This window comes from Amphiura filiformis, chromosome 6 (assembly GCF_039555335.1).
Source record: "Amphiura filiformis chromosome 6, Afil_fr2py, whole genome shotgun sequence".
Lineage (NCBI taxonomy): Eukaryota > Metazoa > Echinodermata > Ophiuroidea > Amphilepidida > Amphiuridae > Amphiura > Amphiura filiformis.
In genome coordinates this window covers 21,703,740-21,716,145 of record NC_092633.1, presented here as the reverse complement: position 1 = coordinate 21,716,145, position 12,406 = coordinate 21,703,740, and the positions used below count along the sequence as shown (strand labels likewise).

Below are 12,406 nucleotides of genomic sequence, written 5' to 3'. Positions count from 1 at the left end.
GGAATTGTTGTGCAAAAAATGACCTCTAATAAACGCCCGCCCTTGGAAAAATGTAACGCCCCCGGGGGCGCTTATTTGACGAAATACGGTATGCAAAATACAACAGCTATCGTTATACGAGATATAATGTCCGAAGTTGCTAAGTTAAATTCCATACACACAAAAATACACAAACGAAATGGTGGAAAACGTCCGTACGACGATTGAGTATGGATTCAGGCGACCACGTTTGCATAGTCCTCAACAGCGTCCACGTTTGGAGGCGATTACACGTGCGGGTGTGTGTCAAAATGTGTAAACATGGTGATGAATGATGGCAAAGAACTTTCAACTTTCAAGTGTCATATTGATTATTTACATATCCTCTTCATGCAACCACACTGCAAGTATTCCCTCAGCCTGCATTAAAATATTCTAGCCTGCAGTCAAGTCAAGATAGCTAAGTTCCGCTGACGACCCTATTATGGACTGGTAAATAAATATGATACGTGCTAATCTGGCAGAGAATCATTACACCTAAGAGATTTATATGTAGCTCACACTGTTCACTAGCGTACTATTAATACTTTGATACACCAAAACATGTGAGTATCAAGGAGTATAATTCACATCCCCATGATAATATCATTCCAAAGATATTATATCCAAAGATTACAGACTCAAAATTGCCCTGTGTGTACAGTAATGCTATGGTAATCTGCCATCTTGGTTTGGCACTCATGGGGGGAAAATAATGTACCTCTGGATATTGATATTGATAATTTATGTCTTTTTAAGCATAAGTGTGATGAAGGTATGTGCATTCAGTGTTTTACATGCATCACATCACACACAGAACGCAAACAACCACAAAGTTTTGATTCAGCACAATTAGGATCTTCTTTACAGAACTTGTACTTTTTCTCTTGAGTGTCATCTTTACTTGTCTCAATATTTGAGAACAAACACCACTAGGTCACATTCCCATTTGACCCGCCTTAAGAAAGCATCACAACTGATAAATAAATTCAGTTCAAAGTTTTTACTCTTCAATCTGCAGCTTCCTAAGAATGGATTCCACATACCAGTAAAACTATATTGCACTAAAGTTATAATAATTGCAGAATGACAACATTAAAACTTACCTCAAGATGTAAATTCCCTTGCTACATAAGGTCTACAGGACTGAGCAAAAACAAACAATAGCTCTGGACTTCAACAACAAAATGCTGTCATTATTATGAATATAATGTACGTGCTAAAGTGCACATCACAGGTAGAACTGGATGGTACAAGGTTTCTGATTCATTTCCTATTATCATGATTATGACTTAATTTCACACTTTTTCTAGGAAATGGTTACTTCAGCCTTTATAATGAAACAGTCCCTGCTGAAGTACTCCAAATTTAGGCCATCTTAACTTAATAGTTAGTCTCAAAGTCTCGCGCGTATTAATAAAATTGTCCTCTTTTTGTGCGTTATTCAGGGTTTTTTTTTCAAATCCGCACACAAAAAACTCATATCTAGACATCGCCAGAAGTCAAAATAGCCCAAATCGTAAATCTCAATAAAATTCTTCATTTTGAAAACAGTGAACCCTCCTTGAGAGATGAAAAGGTGGTCTATTCTTGTCAAAAACCCAACTCTATTAATGACATCACTATACTTTTTAAAGAAATACCTTTTGTGTGTATTAAGGGGGTACTACACCCATTGCATTTTTTTTTGTATTTTTTTGCATTTTGTGAAGAAATGAGAAAAATAAATTGGACAAAGTGGTATGCAAAATGAAGGGGCAAATCTTCTCGTTCAATTGGTGGCATCAGTATCAATGACGCCAAGACATGCTTCTAATGGTATAAGCCAAAAAGTGGTACATCACTGATGTTTTAAATTCACTTCATTTTGGAAAGCTTACTATCAACAGATTTCGTTAAAATTTTGGATATGTGTTGCTAACACATTACGGAAATAATGTTGATATGTAAAATGGGAATAAGCGGTCCCTGATTTCTTTTATGACTTCATGAACTTGGTGCTCCACAACTATCAAAAAACTATGTTGGAAGAGATTAGGCCTATTTAATTTATTCAGTGTTATAATCAGTGAGTACATTTCTATAGATAGTATAACAAAGGATTTAATGTATTCTATTCATGTATTCTACTTGGACATGTTCAATAGAATAAATTATGGTTTGTTATGAAACACACATCTCAGTTACCAGGATACAGTAAACAAAAAATATATAGGGCTAAAATGATTTTCTAAAATGGTTTAAAACCACTTTGTATGTAGAGATATTTTATAAGTTCAGGACATGAGATGATGAACATATTTATATACTTCATAAATTTGCAACAAAAAAAAGAAGATGGGTACTGATGAAAATCAGGGTATTATATCGCCTTAAAACAGTATTTTTAAAAGCATGGTGCATTTTTTAAATAGTTTTGAAAATCCTATTAAGAAGCACTTTTGAAAAAAGTTTAATATTCTACCCAAATTAATTCTTATGATTATAATTCTTTTCCTATAGCAAAGTAACTTCCAGATTTGACTCTTTGCTATGTCTGCTGAGTAGCATTGAGTTCAAAAACTAACCTTCAAGTCAACCAAATGACTCAATTTTGCTAAATCCTGCACATGCTGTTATGGTCACGTAGGCATTTGCTTCCCCTTCCCCATTTTGCATGCACTTGTTTTACCTTTTCAACTGGAGATATGAATGAGACAAATTGACACATTCAACAAGGATATCACAGTTCCATTTTGTTTTTAAACTATGCAATTGGGTCTACATGTATCAACAGAAGGTAACCATGCTTAACAGATTTCTCCAGTTGAGGATAAATGCGCATCTTTTACTGTACTGTATTGTGGTTGTTGTTATTGTTACACCAAAGGTTGGCAGGCAATAAAAGAGCTCTCCTCAGCTTTATTTGAGGGGAGTGATGGGGAGCAATCGCTCTAGCTCTCCTCAAATGGCAAAGCATGCTTAGTTAGAATTTAAAGTCAACAGTGTTCATCATATATGTATGCCCTATATATAAGCCCTAAACAGTACAAATAAACAATATTTATTGGATGAATAATTTTGCTAACTTGCTGTTCATATATACGATAATACTGATCATCAATGAATTCAAATCTATAGAAGCTCGGCCATATGCACAATTAATTTTGTGTACACAGCCCACCTACAGTGTTAAATATTCATGTCATGTTTACAGTTTATATTTTATACATGGTAACCATGGCAGTAGTTTTAGCTAATTCTTTTTACCATGTTTATTGTCAGTTGAAAATTGCATTTTTACTATGCAGCGCATAATTTAGCTTACAAGACACAACCCCAAATGTTGCAATTTATGCATGCATACTGGCAAGCTTTTTTTTTAATGAATCTGTGCAAACATGCGATAAATATCATGCAGGTACAAAATAAATGCAAATACTATGGGAAATGTACATACATGTACAAGCTACATCTGTTCTACTGGTCGACACCAACAAATCCATGGGTGGTACATGTACATTCCGAGCAGATGTCCACAGTCCATCATGGTGGTAAGAAACGGACAGACAGTCACACCGATGTCACATTGTGCAAACAATGTCCACAGCACACAGTGCAGGTGGTGTAATAGCCATTACAGGTGTACAGACAACACAAAGTACAACACGTATTGCAGCAGCAATAAACAATATGAAAAATAAAAACGACAAGGATTATAAAAACTGTTTATTTCATCTTCATTTTCATATTTTATAGCGCATATAAATACCCCCCCCAACACACACAGTCACACGCCCACACAATAAATATTTCATGCTCTTTAGTTTGGCACCTCCTTTTCACTTTTCAAGTCCTTCAACACTTCCAAAAATGTTGTTTTGGGGTATTTGCACCATTATTTGAGAATGCCTAGCTGAATTGCATAAGTAATTTACTGTTTGACACGTTGCATTTTATTCTCTAGCTAATGTCAAGATGAGCCACTAGCAGTGACAAACACTTTTTTCTTCATTTTAATATTATGAGCAAAGTATGATTTTCCACTGAATTGCTTACAAGTTTTTAAGAGCTAGCAAAATGCTCTTTATTTACAGTAAGATGATTATGATATAGCACCGATCCATTGTCTTTGATCAATAATTTGGCAAAAAACAGCATTTTATTATGCAGGCTGTATTCTTCCATGTTACCATGTTTGCTGATTTTGTACAGCATGATTTAGACTTCATAATAATCATACACTGTATTTTTAATGTCAATTATGTGTGTAAATTGTCATTTGTAACTTTAAGTACCCCTGAGAAGAAAATGTGTTCATTTCACTCAACTCTACGAAGCGTCGTAAGTCTCAAAATCAATCGTAACTTACGACACATTGTAAATTCCATTTCACTAAAATGAATTACAATTGGTACTCTTCGTAAGTAATGGATTTACTCCAGGGATCCTTCGTAAAGTTAAGTCTTGTAAAAGGGTATTTTGTAACTTATGAATGGTTACTTGAGTTATGAAAGGTTAAAAGTTTAGTGAAATACACCCCATAGCAGTAATTAGGTTGAGTTTGGTACACGAATCATATCATAATCCAAAACGGGAAGGTTTAAAAGATATAGCAACAAAAATAAAAGATTTGTCGCTCAAATCTGCACACATATTAAGTATGTGAAAGCCATTCTTAGTGTGTAGCCCTACATGCGACACCATTTTTCCATTTTGTTTATATCAGAAAGAAAGTAAAACACACACAACAAACATTTTTGGGCCTTTGTCAGACATTTTGATAGAAGCTTAGTTGTGCAGAGGGAGTTGTCACTCAAAATTTTTTGTAGGGGTACTTATTAGGGCAGGCGCTAATTATGTTGAATACGGTAGGTGTAACCTCTTCACTAATGGAAAATTGGCAGAAAAAGTGTATCTGTTGTACTGTCTCTCGGAAAGCTTGTATACAAAACCTGTCTAGCCTTGTCTGTGCAAGTATAATGTTAGTGCAGACAGGTAAGATGGTATTTATACTTAGAGATTTGAATCGGGCTACAATGCAAATGTATACAGGTTCGACATTGTACAATGTATATGGTTTTAGATGCAAAAGTTTTCAGATTAAAGATGAGGCTAGTGCTTGTTTTCATTTGCACACATAAAACTGATGTGCTTTATTCTAGCTGGTAAACACTGATGAATTAAGTGTTTTCACTGAAAAGTATATTTTTAGATGTACTATGAATGACATTTTTTCCAAAAGAAACAGGTCTGTATTTTACTAAATCGTACATTTGGTAAGATTTCATATTTAAATGTTGATTGTCACAATTGTGTTTTCATGTATCCTAAAATCATAAACAAACTACTTTGTAACATCATCTGACCTAGTTGGTTCATGTACATTTGTCCTAGTTGGTTCAGATTGCATGTTGCTCCTAAAAGCTGATTAAATTCATCAAGCCAGCAAGCCTTGAAATAAGCAGGCGCGGGGAGCAAATTTGCTCTTGTAAAGCCACCAATTGCTCCTGGTCCTTGTAAAATCCACATGAACCAGGAGCAATTTTCTAAAATAAATTGCTCCTGGTTACAGTTTTGCACTTGATGCAGTCGTGCTGGTATGCTGTATTGTATATGCAGAAAAGAATTTAATATTTGAAAATTGCTCCTGTTTCTTCAGAAATTGCTCCTGGTTCTTGTAAAATCCCAGTGAACCAGGAGCAATGTTCGAAACAAATTGCTCCTGGTTCCAGTCTGCTTATTTCAAGGCTTGCAAGCCAGTTGACCATCTACATGCTGCTAACCATCATCACAGCTTTTCCAATCTCTCCTACATCCCTAGTCATGTAGAAACTGACAAAGAATAACTATAATAATAACGGCTATCTTCTTCTTCATCAATTATGCATACACATAAGTGTTCAGCAAATCCCTCTCCTCATCAATATCACGAACAAGAGATGCATAAGCTCTGGCGCCGCTGGTCAAATGAGTGAACGGTTGGTAATTCTATATCTTTTAATCGCTATCTGACATGATCGCTGAACAATATATAATGACCACTACCAGATGAAGTCTTATCTGCTAGAGTTAATTGTGCTTAATTTTTTTGAATTGATTGAATTAAGTATTAATTGTACCAATTAAAAATATATAAAACAAGCATTTTGGGAGTGGCTTTTTGTCTCTCTCTCAAGGCTCATTTGCATGTGCTCAATCTGCTCATATGTAACACACACACAGACAGACACCCTTTTTTAACTCACCAAATACCTGTCCTCCATGTAAGAAGATCCTACATACTACGTTACAGCGAATACATGTATAAGCAGGACAACACAACACCAATGTGTGGGAGTATCTCGTCATTGTTCGGACAGGACACAGATAAATTTCAACTTGCAAGTTGAATACAAATTAATAATAGAGAGATAACAAATCATTGTTGAACAAGATAAAAGGCATGTCCTCAGGGTCTTCTCATCATGTATACCAGTACCTAACAAAATCACTCACTATCAGCTGTCTACAATATATCAACTGCAGCCGTACAGCAAGTAGATACCGGCAGATCTAGATCTTCCATGACTGGTATTGCAAAGTATAAAGTGTTTTAAAGCATGTTTAAAGCAAGATCATACTTTTTTTCATTAGAGAAAACTAAACAAATTTGTATAATTTCTGAATAAAAAATTACTGATATTGTATTTTTATGCGTACTTTCATAATAGTTTAAAAACTTGAGTAAGTTGTTACATAATGAGATTAGTAGGACAAAACAAATAATTGCTGTGTTGCCTACAAGTTTTCAAAATACCAAATTTGTAGGAAAATGCACACTTTCCACACTTTTTTTTCCTTGTTATTTCACGAAGGGCAACACAAAATATACAGCTAAGCAAAAGGTCACTTACATCTGTTATATGTTATAAAAAACAAGAACTTTTTATGGAAATTATCTCACACTGAAGGTGTTATTAAAAATGTGAGTTTTTAAAATAAGGAATTATATATCTGATGAACAGATAAATGCCACCTTAACGACAAATTTATTGGATCAAAGAAATTATACCAAAAGAGACAAAGAGTACCAACTCTCAATTTGCCTGTGTGTAATGCTATGGTACATCAGCCATTTTGGCTTGTCACTCAGAGGGCAAATCGTGTACCCCAGTGATTTTCTGTAAAAGCCAAAATTCACCTTCGATTTGTGTCTTTTTAATCTTGAGCGTTATAAAGGTTTGCAACTCAGCGCTTAGTGCGCATTTTGGGCACATGTTACACACAGAACGCAAACTTTGAATTGACGTTTGCAGAGCACATATTATCATTCGCTGCCGTAGTGCATGTTAGTAACTATTGGTTACTGGTTCACATCCTGGACACATACACCTGTTCCGAATTTTGATATGCCATAGGCTTTGTGTTGTGATCATTTCGATCAGTGGTTCGTAAAGAAAGCGTGAGCCAGTTGACACAGCAACGGTCATATTCTAACGTGCACTACGCCAGTGAATACCCTTTGGTTCTATCTCATTGGGTTGCATTGATTACTTACCCACTCCCATGGCTGTACATGTTTCTTCCTGGCTGGCTTAGCAACCCTTCTTATATCGCACTCACTACAAAATGCTCCCTCCACAAAATAGGCAATATTCCACGAAAAAAGATCACCCTGGTTCACCACTTGGTAGCCCCAACTATGCAGAAGCAATTCCTTGTAATGACCACACTTTGGACTGCTCATTCAAGTGACTCCACAAGCACCTAGACAGATTTCATATAATTCAGCTCATCTCATTTCATACACATCGCATTGTTTTCCTTTTAATAAATATACATATCCTGTATTTAATGCATGAGCTCCTTAGATGTAGTGCATGAGCCGAGAAGTCAAAGGCACCATACCCGATGTAAATTAACACTAACTCTTATTTATGCATGCAGTGATTCTCAATCAGAGTTTACCCCCTTTTATTCAATCAAAACAATTAAAATCTGCAGAGGTTTTCCGCTGTCCTTGATTGACTGAGTTGACCTTAGTTGTCAGGTCTGCACAGACAGGAGGTAGATAGAAACGCTCATGTGCCTGTTGTCTGTTGTCGTCGGGAGCCCACGTCTCAAGTCATATCCTCTGTGCTGTTGGGTACCTGTAAGAGTTGAGTTGAAAGAGGAATAAATGCATTTTGAGATGAGGCAATGTACACTTGCTATTTTTGCAGTGACAAATTTTCATGAACTGACTTAAAAAAACGTGCACTTTGACATTTTCGACTCATACCATGAGTGGAATTCTGTATTACAATGACAACGATTCTTTAGTTTACTCACAAAATGTCAATTATGTGGAAGTAGAAGTACCATGCCATTAAAATTTATTTATATCTGTGAATTCTTCTCTTGAATTCAGTGCAGAAAAGTACTCTTTGATTTTATACATGAATCTCAGGAAAACTATTCATTTTTCAAGTCTGTAAGACTTGTTTACCAAAGGAAAGTAAAAAAAAAATGAAAAAAAGAAATGATATTTTGAAGGATCATCAATCCATCAATACATTCATGCGACACTAACATTATGCATAGAGCGACTTTCTAAAAAACATGTTACATAAATACTGCACAGTTATATACATGTACATGTATATAGGTTAATTATTCTAAATAGGCCTACCTATAATATATTGCAAGTATATGTGTCACTACAATGTACAGTCACTTGTGAATTACACAATAAAGATAATGCAAACTATGATCAATATATGTAGTGAAATCAAGGTTAAATCTTGCACCATTTCCTTGTTCTGACCACATTTATGCAACCATGAGATAAATGTCCGATTGTCCGCTACTACAATGTATATTTTTTAAATGCATTCTTGATTTAGGTCATGACCATGCTAAAATTACATATACTTGTAAAGAACCTTTTCAGTCACTTCAGCTCATTAACTACATTGATTATTGAAAAAACAATAAGAAATACAAAAAATATATAAATTGATGTATTATGAAAACAGTACATGTATATCCGAACAAAAGGCATATTTGATCAGTGTGCCTTGCCCTTCTCAATTAATCTATTAAAAACATGCTCAGAGCATTTCCTAATTTCCAGAAATATCCTCATATACCACCTTAATCCTAACAGGACTGTGTACTACTTGATATATCGCTGTTCATGCGTGCATCCCACGTGGTGTGATAACGCATTCGCCTTAAGTGATATATAGGCACGATTTCGCTGGCCAGCCAAGTCCAAGACCCATGGAAAAGTGTCGCCGACCCAGTGCTTGTCATGCGAGGGGTCCCGGTTCAATCCCACCCAGAGCAAACAACTTCTTTCTTTGTTTTCTCTCTTTATTCCTTCCTTCTTTCCCTTAGCGTCACCAAAAAGCCCTCTGGCGGTTAGGGTTAATAGACTGCGCAAAAATACAGGTGACTGGCCATATGAATGTGGAATGGATTATACTTCCCGAAAACTCACTTAGAATGTCCCATAACATCAAAAGAAACATGTACTTGTCTTTACCAACCTTAATCCTCGTTACCCTCCCCACAAGCAAATTATATTTTATTGGGAGGTGGCGACTGGGAATATATACACAAAATAAAGAAGCATATTTTTTAGCAGTCTGACTTACGACCTAATTTCATTTGATGATTGATGAAAATAACGATTATGAGTTTAAGAAAACACAATGAGGATGACTACAATTCCTTTCATCATCTCAGACAGCTAATTTGTTATGATAATAATTATTGATGATGACATTTGATAATTTAATGTCAACCAAGTTACACAAACTCTTTTATTAATTACAAATCAATCACTGAAAACATTTATCTGACAAACGTTTTGCCTTCAAGAATGAACAAATCTCTGTATTTAACTTGCATAAAAAGCTATGCAAGTCAATGTGACATTACATCATCTACATCATGGCTCTAGCAACAAAAGCATCATTTTCAAGAGACCTATAGTGAAATTTTGGAATATATGTATTTTTTTTATTTACATGGTCCCCATGGCAACAACTCAAGGGGGCTTATGATTGACACAAAATGTGTAGAGAATAATTGTTGTAATTATTTTCAGTTTGAATATTAATGCACAGACTACAACATCCGCATCCTCTCTGGTAGTTTTTTTTTAAAATCAAAAATCAATGATCACTTTCTAATTTTGGATTGAATTAGAAATTCAAACATGTTTCACCGTTATTAATCATCGTTTAACAATGATGTACATGTATCTGCGTTGTATGTATGTTTTACTTCACGAGGGCAGCTTTAGGTAAACCTAAATGGTGATAACAATGGTGAAACATGATTGAATCCCTTTCAACAAGGAAAACAAGCTATAGATTGTATAAATCACATTATTATTTCATGAGGAATGTCAGTAGTCCTTGCCACTCAACCAAGTAGATTGGTGATTTCTCTTTTGATAATGAAATCAGCAATGAAACTACAGAATAAAACAGTAATGTTTCAAATTGAATTCAACATGTCAACACACAGGTTCCAGGCATTACCAATTTTACATGGCCATGCGTAGCACGTTTGCGCGCTCAGTCTCTTAACTTGCGTTCATGTATACGTTACTGGAAAAGTGTGGTTTCATCACAGATTTTAAGTTTGGCTACTGTATAAATGTATAGGAAGAGTTGTTGAATAGATTTAAAAAAATGTTTTCAAGCTTTACTTGAAAAAATGCAAGCCATGCTACAGTATTGTTATGACATGTTCAACAACTCTTCCTATACCTTAGTACAGGAACCAACCGTTGTTAAACCGTGATGAACCCAAGCTGCCCTCGCAAGTAAACCACGCAGACGACGCGTCCGCATCGTTGTTAAACGGTGATGAACAACGGTGAAACATGATTGAATCCCTAATTCTACCCAACCAACTCCTACATGTACACTCTATCTCTGTATCAAATATATTCCCTCTGGTAGTTTTCTACCTCAAATCAAAAATCAATGATTGAATGTATCTCTTTTTTAATATTGGATGAATACGTAAACATGATGGGATAATATCTCAGATATGTATTTATGCGAGCATTGAGCTGCACTGTGAAAACATTGTGTGGCGAAGACCATCAATAATATATAGTATGACCAGTTTTGCCTTCTGGCAAAGAGCAGCTTTTATCGGTCACAGAGGATGTCATGTATGACAGTCCTCCGGTATAAAATTGAAAGCCAAATATGACCATGAAGGTGATACAGCATGTAAGAAACACCTTTATATGAATTAAAGATGGAGACAAGGTGTCAGAACATGTTTTCATCCAGGAGACAAATCCAGTTTGGATGTCTATTTCTAGATGATGTAAAAGGAACCCATAACAAGACTGTTATTATTGAAGCACGATTCGTATTACCCCATGTGCACACATGGTGTAGCATTGAGTGCATTCATCACTCAAAAGCTGGGTTATTACTCTAGATGGTGCTATGTATTGTTGGGGTGATGAATGGTTAAGGGGGAAATAAGGGGAGAAAATTGGTGAAGAAAGAGGGGTTACTAGGAAACGAGTGAACTTGGGAGGATGACATTACTGTAGCAGGATTGTGAAAAGAAATTTGAAAACCCAGTTTTGAATAATCAATGCAGTATTGCAAAAGTGGAAAGGATAAATTGGTGCACTGAAAATAAGATGTGTGAGAGTATTACACACAGTATCGAAAAAAAACCATTAAAAACATCACTAGGAACAACCGATCTTCAGAGCAATAACAAAGCGTGGCTTCATCACCGATTTTTTAAAGTTTGGCTACTGTACAAAGGTATAGGAAGAGTTGTTGAATAGATTTTTAAACATGTATTCAAGCTTTACTTGAAAAAATGCAAGCCATGCCACAGTATTGTTATGACATGTTCTACCCAACCAACACCTATCTATCTCTGTATCAAATATATTCCCTCTGGTAGTTTTCTATCTCAAATCAAAAATCAATGATTGAATGTATCACTTTTTTAATATTGGATGAATACGTAAACATGATGGGATAACATCTCAGATATGTGTTTATGCGAGCATCGAGATGCACTGTAAAAACATTGTGTGGCCCAGACCATCAGTAATATACAGGGTTCAAAAGAAATAACTCCCCCCCTAATATTACAAAACATTTCTTTGCATAACTTGGCATTTATTTTGTTGATTTGATAAATTTAAAAAGGTGCAAATAGAGGAATCGTTTTTCAACCCTCAAAGTTGTTTCATTTGCAAAAGCAATATTTTTGGTCAAAAATAATCACATTTCCCAAAAATGATGCTTTCAGAAAAAGTTGCACTTTACCACATTTTGTACAAAACGTTCTCGATATTAATGTTAAGGTTGATTTAATTCTTGATTTTGTCCTTCACTTTTCTGTCTCTGATCCTTCAGGCACCCATGCAACCACCATTCAG

At 35.4% G+C, this 12,406-nt stretch overlaps 1 protein-coding gene across 3 annotated transcripts in view; it reads right to left on the bottom strand.

Annotated features, from left to right (window-relative positions):
* LOC140155143 (calcium/calmodulin-dependent protein kinase kinase 1-like) overlaps nucleotides 1–12,406 on the bottom strand; it is a 122,221-nt gene that overhangs the window by 93,271 nt on the left and 16,544 nt on the right. For 2 of the 3 annotated variants that reach the window (XM_072177868.1, XM_072177867.1), the window contains exon 2: nucleotides 7,538–8,129. In XM_072177868.1, coding sequence (XP_072033969.1) covers nucleotides 7,538–7,547 — 10 coding nt within the window. In that variant the 5' untranslated portion in view covers nucleotides 7,548–8,129. Of the gene's footprint in view, nucleotides 1–3,457; nucleotides 3,663–7,537; nucleotides 8,130–12,406 lie in introns of those variants that run through there. The other variant, XM_072177865.1, reaches the window with a different exon arrangement.